The sequence below is a fragment of the Mandrillus leucophaeus genome, unplaced genomic scaffold (assembly GCF_000951045.1).
Source record: "Mandrillus leucophaeus isolate KB7577 unplaced genomic scaffold, Mleu.le_1.0 Scaffold686, whole genome shotgun sequence".
NCBI classification, from domain to species: domain Eukaryota; kingdom Metazoa; phylum Chordata; class Mammalia; order Primates; family Cercopithecidae; genus Mandrillus; species Mandrillus leucophaeus.
Genome location: NW_012107430.1, coordinates 145,168 through 168,265, shown reverse-complemented (window position 1 = coordinate 168,265; position 23,098 = coordinate 145,168). Strand labels below are relative to the sequence as shown.

The 23,098-nt window shown below is 38.0% G+C and overlaps 1 protein-coding gene across 2 annotated transcripts in view; it reads left to right on the top strand.

Annotated features, from left to right (window-relative positions):
• The window catches only part of LOC105555444 (liprin-beta-1), a 179,148-nt gene that overhangs the window by 137,250 nt on the left and 18,800 nt on the right, over positions 1 to 23,098 (top strand). Inside the window, exons 8-17 of one of the 2 annotated variants that reach the window (XM_012002400.1) lie at positions 3,150 to 3,242; positions 5,034 to 5,148; positions 7,234 to 7,266; positions 9,253 to 9,314; positions 12,692 to 12,776; positions 15,501 to 15,655; positions 19,783 to 19,898; positions 20,783 to 20,839; positions 22,111 to 22,171; positions 22,531 to 22,560. In XM_012002400.1, the coding sequence (XP_011857790.1) occupies positions 3,150 to 3,242; positions 5,034 to 5,148; positions 7,234 to 7,266; positions 9,253 to 9,314; positions 12,692 to 12,776; positions 15,501 to 15,655; positions 19,783 to 19,898; positions 20,783 to 20,839; positions 22,111 to 22,171; positions 22,531 to 22,560 (807 nt within the window). The remainder of the gene's footprint in view (positions 1 to 3,149; positions 3,243 to 5,033; positions 5,149 to 7,233; positions 7,267 to 9,252; positions 9,315 to 12,691; positions 12,777 to 15,500; positions 15,656 to 19,782; positions 19,899 to 20,782; positions 20,840 to 22,110; positions 22,172 to 22,530; positions 22,561 to 23,098) is intronic. The other variant, XM_012002401.1, reaches the window with a different exon arrangement.

The following is a 23,098-nucleotide window of genomic DNA, read 5'->3' as shown; positions in this document are numbered from 1 at the left end:
CCCCATAGTCGCTAAGTAAGGTAATAGTAAAACTCAAGTCAACAGATGGACAACATGGCAGTGGAGCTAGCTCTGCTGCAGGGAAGAATTGGTGGTAGATGTGGATCGAGGTAGTCTTCTACATTGTATCTGCAAAGTCAAGGGGAAATCTTCATCTGCTGTTAGCTTAATTTGGATATGAGATGTTAACCAAGTGTTGGGACTGAATTGTAGTAGATGTGTCATTTATTTTTGTAAGAGGCCAGGGCAATATTTATATCCCTTGAGTTTGGCTGCTTTTTTTTATCAAACTTTTTTTCCCCACTTTTTCATTGTTTCACTCATGCACTCTTAATCATATACAAAGAGATCTTGTCATCAAACTTCCAGTACACTCAATCCCTGATAATCTTCTAATAAAAATTCAGCGTTATTTCTAAAACGTATGCACATACCCGGAGATTAGAGCATATGTGGTAAATTTTGTGATGTTACATATGAAAATAATTAAAATAATCTTCACTATTAAACTAACTTGAATATTCTATCGTTCCCTTAATAAAAATATTTTCCTGGCTATTCTATGCATCTATAATATTTAACTTTCTCTTAGAATTTTAGATTATTTGGATATTAATTTCCAAGAAAATATTCGCATGGGGAAGAAGTATAGGCATTTCCAAAGGACTGAGGGTAAAAGTCTTTAAACTTTGGAAGATTCAGAACTTGTCCCTGGACTTGCTAATGGGAAATGATTAGCATCTTTCGACAGTGCCCCCTTGTGGTAAGAGCATACATGTCAGAGACTGAGTTCCTGCGGGAGCCCTGAGGAGTTCTCTGAAAGGGAAAAGGGAAAGGGAACAGAGATTTTGTTTCTTAAAAGGACTGAACTTCTGATAAGAACTTGATTGAAATAATTTGTATTCTGTTTTTTAAAGTTTTACATTAGGGAGCCATTTCTAGATTTTCCAGCTTGTGTTGTCTGGGGAAGATATGATTTCAGGTTGGAAATGTAGACCATATTTAAAGTATTGCCATGAAATATAGTTGAGTAGTTTTTGTTAAAACAGATAAATTATCCCAGTTTACAATTCCATTTTTTTCAATGGTTTCTTCTTTGCACGTTGGCACTATTTCTAAAGGAAGGGGTAAAGTACAACAATAGCAGATAAGAATTCAATGCTATTTCTTAGCAATGAGAAAGTAGGAAAATATATATTTAAAAAGATCATATTGGTGAATATCACTAAGGACTCATATTATGCAAGGATGATTAGTTTAGATAACTGGGAAAAGCTTATTTTTTTCGTTAAACTTGAATTCTGACCTGTTAGATGAGGAATCACAAATATGTTACTGAATAATGTCAAACAGTTCTTGACCTAATTCATAAGAAGAAAATAGATATCATCTAAGTGAAATATTATGCCGTTATTAAGGAGTAATTGTATAACTATGATAGGTAATATTTTGCCCCATTTTATAAGAGACCACAGTTTAAAAGCCTGTGGGTTTACTGGGAAGTGTATTTCATTGTAGCATCCCTTCTCTTAGCCTTTGTGAACTTGAATCATTACACTTGGAAGTTTAAAATAATTTCTATTTACAAAGTTTTATTTCTTATAGTATTGTTCTGTTTGTAATTTTTGGCATTCGTGGACAATTTTGTCCTGTAGTCTATGAATTTGTGAACCAGGAATACATGCATGTCTTTGTAAAAAGAGAAACTGGCCGGGTACAGTGACTCACGCCTGTAATCCCAACACTTAGGAAGTCCAAGGAAGGTGAATCACTTGAGATCAGGAGTTCAAGACCAGCCAGGTCAACATGGCGAAACCCCTGTCTCTACTAAAAATACAAAAATTAGCTGGGCGTGGTGGCGGGTGCCCATAATCCCATCTACTCGGGAGGCTGATGCCACCCTGGAGGCGGAGGTTGCAGTGAGCAAGATGGCCGCACTGCACTCCAGCCTGGGTGACAGAGCAAGACTCTGTCTTAAAAAAAAAAAAAAGAGAGGGAGAGAGAAGCAAAAGTATAGTAACCATTGTAGGGATCTTTGTGACTTTTAGTAAAAATAAGTCAACTCCCATGCAGAGTATTTGAGTGTCTCTTTTGGAGGTGTTAATATTGCTTAGCACTCTAATTTCCTTTCCTACTCTCTGGGCTCTGGACAAAAATACACCACTATTTATCAGAATACTTGGACAAGTTTTATGAGCAAATTGGTTCTTTAAAAAGTGACACTAAATAAAATAAAAAATGGCAGTAGAAAAGGCGCAAAACTGTGTTGTGTCATGTAAACATTAGGATTGGTTTCTCTTTCATTTTCTAATTATAAAATTAGGTGAACTGCAGGGCCCTCATCCACTTTCCAGTTGAGAATTGTCATCAAACTTACAGTAAACTCAATCCCTGATAAGCTTCTAATAAAAATTCAACACTATTGCTAAAACGTATGCACATACCCAGAGATTAGAGAATAGTGGAGAAACTTTGTGATGTTATATATGACAATAATTAAAATAGTCCGCAAAATTACAACTGATTTGACTATTCTCATGTTCCTGTTATTCACTTCGTAAAAATAAAACATTTTCCTGGCTGTTTCATGAATCTTAAGGATTCATGGGCTTAAAGGATTTAATTTTCATTTCATTCTCCCATATTGGGTTGACGATCAATCCGTGTTTCTTCCGTGTGGACAAAGGAAGAAATTACAAATTGTTTTAATAACCATGTATCATTGAGAAGGTTGAAAAGGTAAATGGCTTCACTAAAGAATGTGACATATTTAAAATATGAAACAGCATTCTATGAAATAGAATAGAAATAGCACTCTATGAAATAGCATTCATAGAGTCATTTTTAAGATAGAAATATCTGACAAATAATAAATATTAAGCTACATTTCTTAATCAAAATTATAGTCACCTTTTATTTTCATAAGCCCATCACTTTAAGGCAGAGGCATTGGGGATTTAAAGGAATGTTTTAAATGGAAAGATGCTTTCGTTCTTAAGGAGGTACATTTATTTCCATTTGTTTCATCTGATTCATACAACTAACCCTAGGAGCTGGTGACTTCTTAAGATTTCCAAGCTGCTATTTTATAGATGTAGGTAACTGTGTTACCACTTTCCTAATGCACTTTCTTGTTTCTTCTTGGACAGGGACTGATTCAGGAGATCAATGATTTGAGGTTAAAAGTCAGTGAAATGGACAGTGAGAGACTTCAGTATGAAAAAAAGCTTAAATCAACCAAAGTAAGTTTTTCTCGCAGGTTGACATTTTCAAACAAATGTCTCCACTATTCATCTATGCCCAATAATATAAATAATATGTTTTCTACTTAGTATATGATAAAGAAGGTATTTTAAAAGTAAATGAAGTTCCCCCCAAGCTGGAAACCTTCTTGAATTTAAACACCACTGATCTGAATTTAAAAACAAGGCTTAACTCTTCCGACAGAACATAACCTGCCCTTTCTCTGAGTTGTATCTAACCTCCTTTATAAACTGGTACTATTTTCTCGGTTATTTAGTTTGTCTTTTTCTATCTGTAGTTTTCTTTCATTCCTCTGTCTCTCTACCAGTCTTTAATGGCCAAACTTTCTAGCATGAAAATCAAGGTGGGTCAGATGCAGTATGAAAAGCAGCGGATGGAACAAAAATGGGAGTCACTGAAGGTGTAGTAGACATTGGGTGATGGGGTCCATGGCCTGTTGCTTTCTGGCTTGTGTTGTTTTGCTGTGATGATGTTTTAGTGGCATGTGCATTCATTGTGTGTGTGTCACCTGTTGATTAAAATCACCTCAAGCTGATTGAAGGGAAAATGGGATCCCTGATGTTGTTTTCAGAAATACATGAACTAATTAGTGAAATATAATAAACAGGTAAAATGAAAGAATTTATAAATTAAACTCTCTTAGACTGAGACCCAAGCCTAGTAAAATAATTGTAAACATTCACCTGTGAAAGAATTCTGTTTCGTATCCACAGTAGAGGTCACTTTCCTCTTTAGGGACTTTCTTGATGGTAAATGTACAGCAGTTGACATTATCATGGCTACGAATAGAAATGACTGCTGAGAAGCAGCACGGTGAGAACAGGTTCACACTTCCTGCCAGTGCTACTGAAAATTTTTTGTACTTGTCCACTGTGCTTCTACCAGAAGTCAAAACTATAGGGCCAACTGCCTCACCTCATTGGAGAACTACATCTTCTCATAGTACTAAATGTAATAAATATATCATTACAGATTCTGAAAGTAAAATGTGATATTGAATATAAAGCTGTACGTCTTAGCATTGCATAGCTGTATTTTCTGTGTTAAATACAGCCAGCAAAATTTGCTTCCTAAAGCTTCTCTTTACTGAAAGGAAACTGAAAATTTAAACATTAGTACATAGAAGGATGGACTTGAAATCTTATACAGTTGTATACTTAAAAATTAAAAGAGGGCTTAAATATCTGTTTTCTAATTTAGTTTTTCCCATTGTTGTAGGAGATTCTGTCCTTTCATCTTAGCGATGAGGGTGAATTATTTAGTTTCATGATTTGGCTAAAGTTGTTGATGACTTGCTACTTTACCCATTAATGAAACTCTGTGCTTGTCAAGGAGGCATGAGTGCCAACTTGAAATGCCGAATAAATGTCAAGCTAGTCTTTTCCAATTTGCATTTTATTTTGCTTTTATGACACTAAGTATCTAATTTGATTATCTTCCTTGATTAACTTGGTTATATTTTTAATTTAATGTAAAGATTTAAACCTTAGGGCTATCCCATCCCTAATTACACTTTAAAAGATCTCTTTTTCATTTGATTATAAAGAAACTTGTAATAATTTACCATAACTATTATAAACAGAACTTCTGCTAATAGTCTTGCTTTTTGCTTTTCATTGCCCTTGTCTGATTTCTGATGCTTGCATCTAAATTCTTATAGATTTCTTTCATTCATAAAATCTGATTATTGATTTAAAGAGCTAATGTGCTCTCTGAATGTTCTTTTTTAGTCATGATCTACTATTTTTAAATGAATTTGTAACTTGTAGGATGAACTGGCATCTTTAAAAGAACAACTAGAAGAAAAGGAATCTGAAGTAAAAAGGCTACAAGAAAAATTGGTTTGCAAGATGAAAGGAGAAGGGGTTGAAATTGTTGATAGAGGTAAGAAGATATATTTCACATTTGTCATCTCATTTTTTTAAAGTCCTCCAAAATCTGTAAAAGAAACCAATGATAGTCAATGTGCAGTTTTAGCATCAAAGAAAGAGTAGCAGAATCCAGCCAGGCCCAGAACCACAGGGAATTCTCCAAGTCTCTTTACTGTGACTGGGAATCCATTAACTTCCTCTTCAGCACCTGGAAAAGGGGAATTCTGTACTTCATTTGGTGTTTAGGATTACTAGACTGTAAATTCTCATCACAAGAATGGACTTGTCTCAATTGCAATGCAAGGGAATGTATGCCAAAAGAGTTAAAAAGAACCACCCCTGTGTCCCAGGATTGTTGCCCTCAGAACTGAAATTAGATAAAGTAGGGGGCTTAGAAACTGTTCTGCCCTTTAGACAGAAGAGAAAAATGGTTCTGTATTTTTGGAAAAATTAGTCACAAATTTATACCAGGGATTGAGCCCCTCTACCTTTTAGAGAAATAGGCTAATTCTGTTTTTGGAAAAATGCATGAATTTGTCCAAATCTTTTTTTCCGTAACTGAAGAGGTTCATTCTGAGTATTATATGGACCATCATTTCTAACAAAGTAGGTTGTACGTGATAGAAAATAGCCCAAATGAAATATATTTTTAAAATTATATTTGGAAATATAATGTGCATAACATCTGGCAGCACTAGGTTAAATTTAAGCTTTCTTTGTAATTACGAATGATGACTGTGGCACTGTGAGATACCAAAGCAATTTCTGACTCATTCGAAACGGTACAAATTCCAGTTAATGTAGCTTTGTTACATTTTTATCCGTTATATGAAAATTAGTAACATTGTCTGTCCAATGAGGGACTTGAATTAGATTATCTGTAAAGTTCTTCTTTGCTCTAGAATACCATGGCCTTATATACCTGTAGGTATCCCAATTCCCTGTCCGTCAGAAAATTCATCAAACCTGAGGAAAATGGATTCACTGCCAACCGCTTCTCCGCCCCAGCCCATCACCTACTGTTTGGCATATATAGAATTGTGTATTGATAAGGGACATTCAGAAACAGGTCATACTGATCATACTTTTAGGGTTTTAAGAATAAAGTGGGCTGGGCACAATGGCTCACACCTGTAATCCCAGTACTTTGGGAGGCCAAGGAAGGAGAGATTGCTTGAGGCCAGGAGTTCAAGACCAGCCTGGGTAACACAATGAGACTCTGTCTCTACAAAAAATTTTTTAAGATTTGAAATTTCTAAATTTCAAATTTTGCCAGGCATGGTGGCTCAATCCTGTAATCCCAGCTACTTGGGAGGCTGAGGAGAGAGGATCACTGAAGGCCCAGGAGTTTGAGGCTGTAGTGAGCTATGACTGTGTCACTGCACTTCAGCCTGGACAACGGAGCAAGATCCTGTCTCTGAAAAAAAAAGAAAGATAAAGAATAAAATGGCATCACAGGACTTGTGGGCTAGAAGATATTAGAGTAATGCTACCCAAAGTCTGATCTGAGGACTCGAATCAACCTGGGAATTGTGTGTTACCAGTGCCCACCAGCTAAATACGGGGATTGAGTGCAAGTCTTTAGAAAGCTCACGTCAGGGTGATATTGGGATAGCTTCTAACTGCATCCTCAGTGGCCTCATCTTATTGGACAGGAGATAGACCCTTTCAGTGTTGTTGAACTTGAGTGGTGAGTTGCACATGACACAAGCAGCGTTCTAGTCACATTCAGGAGGACCAGGTATCAAACTGTGATGGAAATATAAAAACAAAGTGACATTAACTAGGTTTTCATCATTTATGGTATAAGAAGTGCTTGTACTCCATAAACCTAATTTTAATGTGAGAAAATCACGGTCCAGAAAAATGAAGTAACAGAGGTAGTGACTCAAATTTAGGTCTCATATTCTCTTTCTAACCTCACACAGAGCATTATTATACTGCCAATCCTGCAGTCACAAAATAGTGCTGAAAAAGTTTTTATGAGGTTAGATTTCCTTTATTTTACTTCAGAGGAGACTAAATAATAGTGATTTTAAAATATTATTTATTGTCGTAATGTTTGCTAACTTGCAATTCGATGGGTTTTCCTGCACAGATGAAAATTTTAAAAAGAAGCTCAAAGAAAAAAGTAAGGTTTGGTGCATTTCCATCAGCCTTTACATTCACCAAAAATACTACCTTGGACTGTTCTTTGCATGTGTTTTAAAACATTTCTCTCACCAAAGATGTAAAGTTGCTTCATCGATAAGCCCTCCATTTCTTCAGAGTGTACACAATAGAGGGTGGATAATAAAACAATAAGGTAAAAGATCATTTTGAAGATTTTGTCTGATTCAACTTTTCTGCTCTACAGGGTACAACAGGGCACACAGCATTGTGGATGTAAGAAAACATGTTCCTTGCAGTCTAGGTGATACAGGGGCAGAGGAGAAAATAACTCTTACAGTACGAAAACTCATGATTTTAAAGGTTTACCAGAGTTGAAAGATAATTTTGAAATTTGCTTTTGCTTTTCAGTGTTTTAAAGTCCACTATTTGTCTGAGATCTATTAGAAGCTCCTTTGAACATGTTACATTGTTACAACAGAGATTGAATTCAGCTGATTAATGGAGCCTGAGTATTTAATGCAACATTAAGATAAATCCTGCCAGACATGGTGGGAGGATCACTTTTGAGGCCATGGGTTCAAGACCAGCCTAGGCAACATAGTGAGATCCTGTCTCTACAAAAAATTTAAAATTAGCTGAGCATGGTGGTGCATGCCTGTAGCCCCAGCTACTCAGGAGGCTGAGGTGGAAGGATCACTTGAGCCCCAGGCATCTAGGAGTTTGAGGCTGCAGTAAGCTATGATCTTGCCATTGTACCACATTCCGGGCAATAGTGAGACCCCATCTCTTAAAAAAAAAAAAAAATTAACTCCTTAGGGGCTCTTTCCCCCAGATGTTAGATTCTCAATTCCTATAGAATATATCTTAATTTAAAACGTTACACCAATGCAGAATGATGCACCACTGTTTTAAAAATTATCTTAAGAAGACTGGATGTGGTGGCTCACTCCTGTAATCCCAACTCCTCAAGAGGTTGAGGTGGGAGGTCACTGGAGCCCAGGAGTTCAAGGCTACAGTGAGCTGTGATTGTGCCATGCACTCCATCTGAATGACAGGAAGACGCTGTCTCTAAAAAAAATATTGTCTTCAGTAATTTTTTTTTCTCTCAGAAGCAGGCAACTTTAGCTGATTTTTTTTTTTCCTGTTTCGATTTTGTAGTTTGTGATTTCGCTTTGGAGTGACTTTTCATTTATTTATTTATTTGAGACAGGGTCTTGCTCTGTTGCCCAGGCTGATCTCAAACTCCTGAGCTCAAGCAATCCTCCCACCTTGGCCTCCCAAAGTGCTGGGATTACAGGCATGAGCCACTGCACCAGGCCCTGGAGTGACTTTTCATCTTTAAAATATTTAAGTTTTTTATTATTCAAGTAACATGCTTTTGTATTTGAATATCAAATTTTAAGGAGAATCACATTCAGCTTACTTTGGCCTTTATGTCTTGAAATCTATCTTAAAGTAGTATTGGAAATGAAGTTTATAGATGAAGCAAAGTACTTATTATCCTTATGTATGGAACTACAACCAGCTTCTTAGCATGACTACTCATGTAAATACTACATGCCATCAGGCTCCTACCATTCATGCCTCTATCTTGGTTATAACTATCATTTTCTCTGCTTTTGTCATTATATATACCATTCATGGCTTTCACGCACTGCTTTGTAGATTCCTCTTTTAAAAACATGTTTTTATTACTATAGCACTGAAATTTCATCTTCAGTGTTCTCATGAAGATTCTCTTGTTGCTTTAAGAGAGGATAGCTAGTTCTCACACACACTTGTTTTCTTTCTAGAATGGCAACTGTTCAGGTGAGATAGAAGACGTCCATCTTTTCAGATTTTCCCTAAAAGAGAATATGGGTGTTAAATGTGCCCTTTTAAAAGAATAAATGAAAGAAATCGTTAACATATTTACCTTAAAATATTTCAGTCTGGAGAGTAAATAACTTCTGATCACTGTCACACGTGTGAACTAAACTGACTTCTGATTTGGTGTTATTTTCAGACATCGAAGTACAAAAAATGAAGAAAGCTGTGGAGTCTTTGATGGCAGCAAATGAAGAAAAGGTATCCAGATGAAATTTAAATATATATGTGGATGTTTTTTAACACCATTTTGACCATTCCATGCAATTTCATGAGCTATTCCATTTTAAAAGAACACGCCCAGAACACTGCTAGGAGTGAGGGGCAGGTGTGCACACTCCTAGGTGGGCTGTATGCACAGGAATAGGGAGGAGCTGCACTGGCTCCACTGAGAACTCTGCCCCCATGAATTCAGAAAATGTTCAAACTCTCTGATCAGTTCCGCATATTCAGGTGACAGAGAGAGGATACATTCCATAGTAGATCCTGTCTGTGGGCACTGAAAATTCTGGGCTGACCTGTGGGCCCTGAAGGAGCTAACTTGACAGCCTCACTCAGCTTCATGGTCATGTTGATTTTGTCCTCCATTTACTCATTATTTCCTTTACACTCCTGGCCTGTTTCACATCTGTGATTGTCTCTGCTCTCCTGAGAGATTAAATACCAGAAAACAGCGGCACAGTCTTTACTTCAGCTACTTTGGCTTCATTCCAAGGTTTCCACAGGTTTTTCCCCGCCAATTGGTTCTTGTTATCCACATCTGATGTTCTTCATCCTGCTAAGGGCAGGGATGCAGTTACCCCACGAAAACAATGGGTTTCTTCATAGCCTGCCTGACCATCCATGTATCTAGCTGGCAGCCGCAATTGTGTTCAGCTGATGTCGTCAGAACTTCTCTCCCCTTATCTGCCTGAATGAATAGAACCAGGGAATATTTCCCCCCAAAAAGAGTAATTTCAAGGAAGTAAAAAACAACAGAATGTCAAAGAACTTTGGCTTGATCCTTTTCTCCCATTGTAAGTTTCTTTCTCTCACTCTTGACTACTCTGTTTTTCTTATCTCCTTGTTTATTTTTGCCTTGCGTTCTCTTTATTTGCTCTTTATTGCCTGGAAATAAACTGATCATCATACCTACTCATACAGGTTCCTTTTTTGCTAATGTTTCCCACTATTGAATAAAAAGACAAGGAATTAGCAAGCTGCCCACCGTAACTTTTATTTTTAAAAAAATCACTGAAATTAATTTTGTTTTCATTTCTGTCCCTCAACGAGCAACAGCAAACAAAACTCCCAGTGTTGAATGAGGACTTATGAGATGCTGAAACCTTTATAGGAGCACCCAGAGTAACATAACTTCCTCATGGGGTCGGGGGTTCAGAAGACTTCAAAGAGGACATATTTGAGCAAATTCTGGGGAAAAGCAAGAATTGTTCACTGGGAAAATAAAGGCTTCTTAAGCAAAGGGCCCGTGAGTCAAAACTTGCCTTGAGACCAGGTATGAAACAGCACAGTGCATGCTGGGATTGAGCAGTGCAGGTGAAGGAGGGGGCGTGGGGCCGACCACAGAGCTCAGTTAGGGGGCAGGCCGCTTCACGCACCATGCTCTTGATTTAAGGTCTTAGCGTGTAAACCTTAGGCAGTGACATGATTAAATTGCCATTTCAGAAAGCTAACTCTGGTAGCAGAATGGGAGAGTGACGACAGGTCAATAGTTAAAAGTTTGTTAAAATAGGTGAGAAATGAAGAGGGCTTGAAGTAACGCAATAGCAGTGAAGTGGTAAGGTGGGAAGAGGTTTTAGAGAAATTTACGGGTTGACAAGATTTAAGGTCTCTGGATTTGAAAAACGAGAGTAAGTTTCTGGTTTGGGCAACTGGGTGAGTGGATGGTGCTCTTAAGGAGTTAAGGAAATCCAAGCACAGGCTCAAGTACTGAAGGGAAAGAATGAGCTTAATTGTAGATCTAGTCTATCCAATATGTTTATGGGACATTCTTAAGGAGATTTCTTACAGAAAGTTGGAACATGAATCTAAATGTTAGGATTAATGTAGAAACATAGATTGATGGGGAGTGAGGCCCTTCAATTTTAGGAGAAATGTAGAGTTGTAGTTTGGTGTAGACTAAGCCACAGTTGATGTGTCAGGTAGCTTTTCCTTTGTGACAGACCACATTTAGTATTTCTCGTACTTCTGTGAGTTGGCTAGATGATTCTTCTGATCTCGGCTGGCTTAGCTGACGTCTGCAGTCAGCTGGTGGCTTAGATGAGACTGCATGCGTAATTTAGGATAGTGTCATTCACGTGTCCGGTGATTGACAGCTTGGTTTAGGTTGGCCACAGCTGGGAGGACTAGCCTCTTCCCCAGATGGTCTCCCATCCTCCAGTAGACTAGGCTAGGTTTCTTCACATAGCTCCTCAGGGTTCCTTAGAGCCACACCACAGGGCAGCCACAAAGGGCAAATGCTTTTCAAGCCTTTGCTTGAATTACATTTGCTGATATCTCTTTGGCCAAAGCCAGCCACATGGCCAGGCCTGGAATGAGAATGGGAGGAGCTAGGGAGGCCATTTTCATAGCACAGTTGAGCACATGGGAAAAGCAAAGAGGGTCACGGACAGAACCTGGAAGCTCTAGCATTTTATTAGTCCGAGAAGATAATGGGAGTCATGGAAGTTTGGCAGCTATCTGGTCAAAGGATTGATAAACAAAAATAGAAGAAAAGAAAGAGTGGATGGATAAGTGAGAGGAGAAGGAAAGAGTGAGGTCAGTCAAATGCCATATAGAGGTCAAATTAGAAAAAGGTTGGGGCTGGTCATGGTGGCTCATGCCTGTAATCCCAGTGCTTCAGGAGGCCAAGGTGGACAGATTACTTGAGCCCAGGATTTCAAGAGCAGTCTGGGTGACATGGTGAAACCCCATCTCTACAAAAATACAAAAATGAGCTGGTCATAGTGCTGCATGCGTGTACTCCCAGCAACTCAGGAGGTTGAGGTGGGAGGATGACTTGAGCCCATGAGATTGAGGCTGCAGTGAGCCAAGATTGCACCACTACACTGCAGCCTGGGTAACAGAGCGAGACCCTGTCTCAAAAAAAAAAAAAGAATGAAAAGTGTTCATTGTTTTTAATAGATAGGAGGTCACCTTGGTAGAGTGTTTTGAGAGTGGAGAAGCCAGATGGTGATTAATGATGGCTAAGAAAGACAGAAGATGGGGGCCTTTCTTTCGAGGTTTGATTTATAAGTTAGAGAGGAGAGTAATTGAAGCTGACTTTTTTATTTTTTTGTTTTGCGTCTTATTACCTTGTTTTGTTTTTGTTTGTTTAAAGATGGCAGCTAAAGGATAGAATCTCTAAATTTAGAGGTACTTTTTCCATATCTTTAATGTATGTAGGAAACATAGTCTAGTTATTACCAGTTCTCCTAAAGCTTAGAAATATTCTTTAAATAATGTAAATAATTCACATCTGCTTATTCTTTTATTAAAATGCTCTCTCGGCAGAATCATGCATATTCTTTATGTAAAAGCGATTACTGTTACTCTTTTAAGAACATAGGATTAAAGATTGTAATTTATTTTATTCCTAGGATCGAAAAATAGAAGATCTTCGACAGTGCCTGAACAGGTACAAGAAAATGCAAGATACTGTGGTACTGGCCCAAGGTAAAAAAGGTAGAGTGTAGCTCGAAAAGTTTTTCTACTTTGGTTAACTCCAGGTGGCTATAAACTTACACATTTGGCCTCAGTTTCTTTCCTGGATCATACCCATCATCCCAAATTAGGTAGCTCATTCATTAATTGAACAATTAGAACTGTACTCTGCCGGAAAGCGTCCAGCCTGAGGAGTCAGTGTACTGTAGAGTCGTTGGTCAGGGAGTGCCTCTCTAAGGAGTTGATGAGATAGCATTCCAGAGAGAGAAAACGACAGCATATGCAGAGAGCCTAGGGGGAAAAGAATGTGGCATGCTTAAGAGGGAGAACACCAGTGCAGCTGCAAGGTGGTGGGCAGTGGGGAGAGGGGATGAAATGAGACCATGATGATGAGCAACCACTGGTCATGCAATGGGTGGAGTTAAGCTCATGCTCAAGTGCAGAGGGACTCACTGAAGGGTTTTAAAAGTCAGCAGTGGCCAGGCATGGTGGCTTACGCCTGTAATCCCAGCACTTTGGGAGGCCAAGGCGGGTGAATCACCTGAGGCCAGGAGTTCGAGACAAGCCTGACCAACATGGTGATACCCCGTCTCTACTAAATACAAAAAAATTAGCTGGGCGTGGGGGCAGGTGCCTGTAATCCCAGCTACTAAGGACGCTGAGGCAGGAGAATCGCCTGAACCCGGGAGGTGGAGGTTGCGGTGAGCCGAGATTGCACCATTGCACTCTAGCCTGGGTGACAGAGTGAGACTCCGTCTCAAAAAAAAAAAAAAAAAAAAAAGTCAGCAGCATGATCTTTATAACACGTGGGCCATGGAGGGAAGTGAGCAGTATTGGGAGCAGCAGAAACCAATTCTGAGATTTGTAGTATTCCAAGTGAAAAAATCTGGTAGTTGCTGATTGGGAATATGTTATGACCCAGTGGTGTAATAAGATAGAGGAGAAGAGTGAATAAGAGAGGAGAGATCAAGAAAGACCTTTCCAACTAAAGCAGCTGGGTAGCTGATGGTTCCATTTACTGATATGGGGAAGCCTAGAGAAGGAACACTGGGCTGGGGTAGGAGGATTGAGTTCAGCTTTGAACATGGTAAGTTCAGAAAAACCCTGTAAAACAGGTACATAAAGATAGTTGTGCATTTTGTTGTATTCGTTATTATTTTATCTGCAGATGGGCCAATTGGCCATCCTCAAATGTGGAGGAAATCTGAAAGGGCTCTTGTTTTTTAGCAATGCATAGATAGAGTTATTTGCTCTCAACGTAAGCACTGGAAATAAACAATTCTTTTGGAAGGTCCCCATGAAACACTCAGATTTTGAAATTTTAATTTTGGTGAGTTCACAGAGAAGGAAAATCCTGCTTTGGATCAGGATTTTTGGAAAAAAAAAAATTATATACAGGGTCTGGCATATTAGATTTTATAAATATCTGAGTGAGCAAATGAACCTCTGATAATCAGTGTTGACTAGCAGTTCTCATCACTCAGCATTTTCCATGCCTTCAGAAAAAGAGTCTCTATCCTATGGAATATTGCAAATTTGTAAGTGGTTTTTACATATGCATCTCATTTAAAATATTGTTTAATTTTATAGAGTTTCAACTGTCCAATTCTTATGTTTAAAACCAAGGCAGAAAAAATTAATTCCTTTAATTAGACTATATTGGAAAACATTTGGAAAATAAAGAAAAGAGATAAAAATCACTCATAATTGCACTGGCATGATCACTATTGGCATTTTTTTTATTGTTTCTTTTTAGCTTTTTTTTCCTGTGCATACAAATATGTAAATAAAAGAGGTAGTTTTTAACGAGGTACAGCAGCACAGATTTCATAAACCCTTGAAAACTATGTTCTGTTCCAATAAAGGGTTGTATAAACTGATTTCTCACTAGGAGTTATATTTAGTTAATCCTCACACAATTCTAATAACACTAAATTCTAATAAAATTAGAATAACATTCTAGTGAAACCTAAATTAAGACGCTGTGGTCTGATTAAGATCTTTAAACAAGTATATGATTTACCATTTCATATTATTTGTAGATTAGAGTCTTAAGTATCATTTTTTTTCCTGTTTTTAAAAAAGAATATCTGGCACTGCGCTTTCACCATTTAATCCTTTTGATTTCTAGAGATGCAAAAAAAAATTCTCAAGGTTGCAGCTTTGGTGAATATGTGGTTGCTTTTTTCCATCAGACTTTTTTTGCTTTAAAATGGCATAAAAGGATCCTCTTGAGAGATCAAAGGTCGTCTGTCTTTTTGTTTTTTCTATTCTTTCTATGTTTTTTCAAGAGCACAGCAGTGATGAAAACTAAGTTGTTTAAATGGGACTTTGTTGCTATTCGGAATTTGTTTTTTGTACCAGGTATTATTCAGTTTGATTATTTCTACACTAAAATTTGTAAGCCCCGGATTTTAAAACAAAATTACAAGAGAGTTGTTGGAAAAAGTTAACTTTTAATTTTCTTTCCCTCTGATGAGTCAATGTATCAAGTACGACTTTGTCTATTAATATCATAGGTACCCACTGTGGCCCAAGAGCCCCTGGTCCTAGTTGTTCACAGTTTCAAATGCTGTTTCCTAGGTCCTATGTTGTTTTTCAAGGAATGCCAGGAGAAGCTGACTCTGATTTTTGAGGATCAGAAAAAATTTTATGTTCAATATAATTGGGTTTCTTATCTTCCTGTAAAAGTGAAATACAAATCAAAAACTACTGTTGTCTTCTCTTTGCTTTGTCTTTTCCCAGGCAAAGATGGAGAATATGAAGATCTGCTCAATTCCAGTTCCATCTCCACTTTGCTGGATGCACAGGGTTTCAGTGATCTGGAGAAAAGTCCATCACCCACTCCAGTAATGGGATCTCCCAGTCGTGACCCATTTAACACAAGTGTTCCTGAAGAGGTATTGATAGACTTTTGATATTTCCTTCATGTTGAAGAGACTGCGTTATTGACAGTTATAACACTGCTCATAACGTGAAAAACATGGGTTCCTTTCTCAGTTCCATTACCAACTCAAGTGAGGTTATATAAATAAATTGACTTTGGCCACTTCTGATGGTGACTCTGAAAGATAATTGAATAAAATTTTCTTCTGACTTCTTTAGACTTGGAAGAAGCAACTGGAGAGGAGTAAGCAGTTATACACTCCTTAGTTTGCATCAAACTGGCATGAAAATCTGTTTGCTATCTATTGTACACCACACCGAAAGTTTGTGGCTTCAATGACAGCATTTCTTTTGCTGATGACTCTGCACTTCAGCAGGGTTCAGCATGAGCATCTCGTCTCTGCTCCACTTGGCATCAGCTGGAGTGGCGTGAAGGCCTGGGCCTGAGTCGTCTGAAGGCTAACTCACTCATATGTCTGGTGGTTGAGGCTGGCTTTTGGCTGGGACCTCAGCTGAGGCCCCATTTAGAACAACTACCTGTGACTGCTTGGGCTTCCTCACAATCCTAAGGGTGAGCATTCCAGGAGGCCCGGGCAACTCTGCATCTCCTGTTATGATTTATCTCAGAAATCACATGGCATCTCTTCTGCTGTAGCCACAGGCCTGCAGCCCACCCTGATTCAAGGAGAGGAAACACAGACCCTACCCTGCCTCTGGATGAACAAGTGACAACATTACATTGTTAGGACACATGGGATGGGATATATTGGTGCAACCATATTTGGAAAATATAATCTACCCTCTGGCTACACCACTTTACATCCCTCTCCCATGCAAAAGACACTCGCCCCCTTTCCGAAGACCCCTGAGTCTCATTCCAGTGAGGCGTCAACATCCCAGGATCTTGTCATCCAGACCAGGTTGAAATGTGGGTGAAGCTCCTCAGGTACAGTTCCTTGCGCACAGCTCCTTGGGGACTGTTCCATTGACTTAAAGAGCTGTGGACTTCAAGGACAGTTATCTGCCCTCCACACACCCATACAATAGTTGGACAGGCATAATGTAACTGCAGTAGCCACTCCCATTAAAAAAGGGGAGCGGGAAGGCTCACAGGTGTCACCAGTCCATAGCAATTCCAAAATCCAGCCAGGCACGTGTTGCCAATCCTCTGGGCTATTGGCTCTTCCCTCGAAGTCATCCTTCCTTTGCCTGTATTTGCAGATGAGTAGTTTTCTCAGTTTTGTGCCTGCAAAAATGCCCAAAGATCTCCAAATTCATCTCGTCATTTTCCATTATCTCTGTCCTTTTGAGTCTAATTTGGTGTAATACTTTAAACATTTAGAATTTCATATGAATCATGTTATAATTCACTGAATTAGAGAAGAACACATCCACAGCTATCTTCACCATAAGCCTATCTCTGTAGCTAAGGTTCCCTGTAAGGCTGCAGTGGGACATCCCATTGCTTTTAGAGCCTTTGATCATTTTTCAAAGGTTCAATGAGACAGTACTACTCTAATCTTCCTAAGGTTTTTTTTTTCTATTTTTATTTGATTCTAGTCTAGTCCATCCTGAGGTCTTAGCAAAGGGTTTTACAGCCACATCCTTGGCTCACCTGAAGACCATGTTCTCCTGATAGCCCTTGTGCTTGATCTTTGCCCTGAAACTGTTTCTTAATTTTAGTGTAATTTTTTTCGTCTAGAGAGACCGGGAATGGGAAATAGTTTCATTGTCTAAACAATCTTGGCTTCCTTATTTTAGCAGTTCCTGTTTTGGTCATTTCTCTTCTCACATTTTACCATAGGTAGTGAGAAGAAACCAAGTGGCATTTTTACTTTTTATCTGTTGCTGATAATTACACCATGAGAAGATGGAAATTTGAACTGAATGAAAATGAATTCAAGGAGAAGACAATGAAAATTTCTCTCTTAAATGTAGGAGAGGGCTGAAATATTCCATTAATCAAGGAATTAGTTAAGGAATAAGAAATACTTTGGTGGAAAATATCCCCTAATTGTTAGATATATATTTATATTGAAAGCAAAAATAATATTTGACAGCCCATGAGTATGCTGCAATTATAGAACTAGTGTTACATGTAGGGTACACCCAAATAATCTCACGTCCTTTTAGAAAAAGTCTTTGCTATGTGAATTGTAGTTTAATTACCGGTTTTAAGTTTATAACAAGAATAGTTTGATGAGGATGGAGGGAGTTCAGCCACATTTTTAAAGGAAAGCCAGGAGGGGGATCTGAGTTTGGAATTAAAGTCTAAAAGTTTGAAAAAGATCAAGAAAATGGGTCTGTTAGTTTAGTTATATTTTCCTCATGATTAGGAATCTCAAGAGACAAATGAACTTCAGGAAACAGCGATGATGGCTAAATAAGTTGCCCAGAATTCACCATAAAGATTCAAATTGAAAAAGTTGATAGTGAAATAATCTTCTACTTCATAAATAATATGATTTCACATTTTATAACCTTTTATTGCGTTAAAGGATGAGCCCACCACTGAATAACAGAAACAAAAATCGCAAAGCTGAATTTATTGCTTACTTAAGTGAGTGAGTGTTCCCAGTCAAGTACATTCTCTTCTAGCTGATTATATGTGGGTTTTGGGATGGTTGGAGCTCAAGGATTGGTGGACTTTCTGAGGCAAATGTGAGTCGACATCCACTGTAGATGTGTGGTTACTAAGGTGAGACTGTTGCTGACTGGTTGGCGTGTAGAAGTGTGTTCACTGGTGTGAGTCCTTACCAGGCAGCTTTCAGAAGTGAAGAACTGTCACTGGTTGACTGGTAGGAGTTCATTGTGACAAACTTTGTTCATTTTTTTTTTTTTAACTGAAATATTTTTCGTTCATTCATTTATGACGTGGCCCACAATCTAACTGCTCTACGGTTGTAATTGTTGAAAACCGAAGTATTAAAATTATTTCACAGGCTCTTTCCTTAGGATACACAAAGCATTTGTTTGAGAAAATGTGTTATGCATTTTATTTGTTGCTGTAATATTATTATTATCATTAAGCAAAGTGTTTTAAGTGGTAGCCACAAAGTCCATTGTAATTGGTTTTAATTACACTTTTCATCAATTATGTTAATTGGAATTAGTCAACTAGTTTGCACATAGAATAATAATTAACTGGCTTGACCAATGTTCCGTGTAAGATTAGTAGTAGAAATCAAAGTAAAAATGGAGCTTTTCACTGGACACAGTGGCTCATGCCTGTAATCCCAGCACTTTGGGAGGCTGAGGCAGGGGGACTGCATGAGCACAGAGTTCCAGATTAACCTGGGCAACATAGGGAAACCCTGTTTCTACAAAAAAATTTTAAACATCAGCAAGCTGTGGTGGCGCATGCCTGTGGTCCCAACTACTTGATGGGGCTAAGGTGGGAGGATCACTTGAGCCCAGAGGTTCGAGGCTGCAGTGAGCCGTGATCGCAGCACCGTACTTTAGCCTGGATGACAAAGTGAGACCATTTTGAGACCAAAAAATAATAGTAATAATAGAGTGTTGAAAGCAAAACATGTTACCCAAATCTTACGTTAAATCGTCACAACCTGCAGGGTAGGCATTGTCATTCTTATTTTACAGAGGGCGAAACTAATGGATGCCTCGCAAAGTGATTTGCTAAGATCACAGATCACTTAGGCAAGTGTGTCAGAGCCAACATTTCAGCCAGGGCTTAAGGTTGTTAGGATTTACTATTACTAGCTGGGTACGGTGGCACACATCTATAATCTCAGCTACTCAGGAGGCTATGGCAGGAGACTGCTTGAGCCCAGGAGTTCGAGACCATTCTGGGCAACATAGCAAGACACCATCTCAAAAAAAGAAAAAAACATTGCTGTTAACTTGCTTAATGGTATACCATCTTTTTCACAATATTCAGTGTCTTATTCAGAACCAAGTTAAAAAATTTCCTTCCTCCAGAATGATTTCCTTGATTAGTACTTCTTCTGTGTAGATGTTTATATTCCGAAATCATTTTATAGAGTTCTGAACAATGATTATGAGATTTTTGTCAATGGACCATTTAATTGTCTTACTTTTGTTTAATTACTCTGTGGCTTGTGTTTTGTTTTGATTGATTGATTGATTGATTGACTTTTGACTTTTTATGATTACATTACAGTTCCATACCACCATCTTGCAAGTTTCCATCCCTTCATTATTGCCAGCAACTATAAGCATGGAAACTTCTGAAAAATCAAAGTTGACTCCTAAGCCAGAGACTTCATTTGAAGAAAAGTATGTCATTTATTAACAGTGCAATATAAATGTTCAAAATAGTAGATCAACCAAAGACACAGATGTATTGCGTTTATTTACAGACATAATTTTTACCTAGAAAAGCAAGAAACAGCAAGACGTCCATTGGGGGATCTGTAATCAGTTCTGTATTATGGAAATAAAAAGTGTGAAGCAGGAAGCGATAAGAGATGAGGCTGCGGAGGTAGGGTGGTCAGGTTTGAAAGAGATTTTGAGGAACTTGGCTGGGTGTGGTGGCTCACGCCTATAATCTCAACACTTTGGGAGGCCAAGGCAGGCAGATCACTTGAGGCCAGGAGTTTGAGACCAGCCTGGCCAGCATGGCGAAATCCCATCTCTACTGAAAATACAAAAATTAGCTGAGTGTGGTGGTGCACGCCTGTAATCCCAGCTACTCGGAGGCTGAGGCACAAGAATCACATAAACCCAGGAAGCGGAGGCTGAAGTGAGCTGAGATCACGTCACTGTACTCCAGCCTGGGTGACAGAGCGAGACTGTGTCTCAAAAAGAAAAAAAAGGAAAAACAGTTTAAGGAACTTGGATTTTTATGTCCTAGGTCATAGGTAACTGTGAAAGGATTGTAAACTAAATAGTCACGGTCATGTGCTGTGAGTGCATTTGAAGGATGGGTCTGAAGGGGACAGGAAAAAGGATACAGTAGTTTGTCTGTAAGCAAATAGAATGTTTTGCCAACATATTCCCAAATTGCCTCGTCTTATTTTAGGCCAAATAGAATCATTTAAAAAAAAATAGAAATAGCTTCCTTTGCACAATTTTTTGTTGTTTACATATCTGTTCACTTAGAACATATATGATCTTTTATTCGTGAGGTTAATAAATACCTTTTGTTCTTTACATTTTAGTGATGGAAAGATAATCCTTGGTGCCACTGTTGATACCCAACTGTGTGATAATCTTTCGTAAGTTACATTTTATTCAATGTGAAAATGTGATTGAGGCTAGAGGAGGAAGAGAGTTCTGTTATACTAACAATTACTAATACTAACAGCAAATGACTGAGGCTGTTCAATTACTGAATAAATTAATGCAGCTATAATAATTGGGTTGGGGTGAAGGTGGGGAGCTGTAAGTTTACAAAGAAATAATTTCTCATTTGCTATTATCTCACGCCGGGGTTTTGCAGGTCTTTAGCCTTGCTTAATCAGTTTTCATTTGAAGTTCAATGCTTTTAATTCATTTTTGCACTGACATGTTTTGAGTCCAGTGGGAAGGCGCCACAGGGAATGATGTGATGCTGGAAAAGCTGAGATGGGTTTTTTTGCACTTTCAGTTTTATGAACTGACCTAATATCTATGTTTATCCAAGTTAAAGTCTGGATTAAATTAGGAAAGTCTATTTTCAGAGCAGTACTCAAAAATGAGATCTTTTCTTTTCTCACTATTACTTTACTTGGTAGTTGATACTTCTGGCAATGTATACATATAAATACAGAAGAAATGCCTTTTAAAAGTTTGTAAATGTGCGTATTTATATTACTCTGTTTCATAGAGCCAAATACATTACTTCTCTGTCACTCTCTCTAAACTGGTCACATATCTCTGCCTTCAATTTTTTAGTAACACCAGCTCTATATAATTGAATACTAATTATGTGAAAGAAAGAGTCTCTGGATGTTTATAGTGTCTCTTTCCCTTCACTAGGCTAGCAAATGAATTATTATGGGCAGCATTAGGGATTCCTCTACTATGCTTTAATTAGAACTATAAAATGAATTGCTTTGCCAGGCTCAGAAAAGTGATTCCCTCGTGAATTGAAAAGTAAAACTTCCATTCTTTATTTTAATTAGAAGGATTAGATATAAATAGTACATGAGTATTTTTAAAGTTCCTAGTTTAACTGTGTACATGCAGAGGACGCACCACTAGTCCACAGAAAACACTGCTTTATTTTTGAATATTGACATCACAAGGCTAGTCCTAAGTGCTTTTCCAGCTCTTCTAACATGTGTAGGGCAGTCAGAATTATTGGCAGGACAGTTAATCACCCCTGCTTTTAAAAGAACTAAATGTTGTCATTTAGTTAAGCACATAAGTGACTGCCTGATTCCAGATTTTCTTTTATTACTAGGATTCAACCCACATGCAATTTTAGTTTCTTTCCAAGATGTTTTACTTAGAAACAGTGGCACTGGAGCCACTTATTATTAATTGTTATTGCTGTTATTTTTAGAACTTCAAGTCTGCAGAAGTCCAGCAGCCTGGGCAATCTGAAGAAAGAGACATCTGACGGGGTGGGTTCTGTGTTTTTTGTCTGTTATCCTGAGAAAAAACTGTTTAGGGATCTTCATCTTTTCCCTTTTTGCAAATAAAACTCTCATGAAGAGCTTGTGGTTTTTAGTGGAAAATTATTAGATATTAGGTTTAACAGTAAATATTAAGAAGTATGAATATGAAGGATTGAAAATAGTATGTAAAACCAAAAATGGAGACTTTAATAAAACATTTCAGAAAATAAATGATACTAAAATTTTGTAGCTTAGAAGTAGATATAAAATTATTTTAACCTATGGAGTTGTACGTGACAAATTCAGAATTATACAAAGGATTTCCCTAACAACCTTAAATATTGTTATTGCTTTGCTTTGAACAGGAAAAGGAATCTATTCAGAAGACATCAGAGGTAACTTTTTATCCAAATTACAATGCAAAAATATTGCTGCTTCCATTACCTGTAAATTGCTTAAATGTCTCCAGTGGATAAAAACTTTCAGAACCTCTAAAACATTATGCCAAATGAAGCCAGACACAAAGTTCACATATTATATGATTCCATTTATGTGAAATATCCAGACCAGATAAATCTATAGAAATAGAATGCAGATCGGTGTTTACCCGTGGTGAGAGGAGGGAAGAATGGGGAGAAATTGTTCAAGGGTAAAGGGTTTTGCTTTCAAATGATGGAAATGTTTTGGAACCGGGTAGAGGTGGTGGTTGCACAACATCGTAACATACTAAATGCCACTGAATTGTGCGCTTTAAAATTGTTAATTTTGTTATGAATTTCACTTCAATAAGTTATTAAGAAACAAAATGTTCCTAAGAACAAAAATGTTCTTAATGACCGTAACTGGCCGGGCGCGGTGGCTCAAGCCTGTAATCCCAGCACTTTGGGAGGCCGAGACGGGCGGATCACGAGGTCAGGAGATCGAGACCATCCT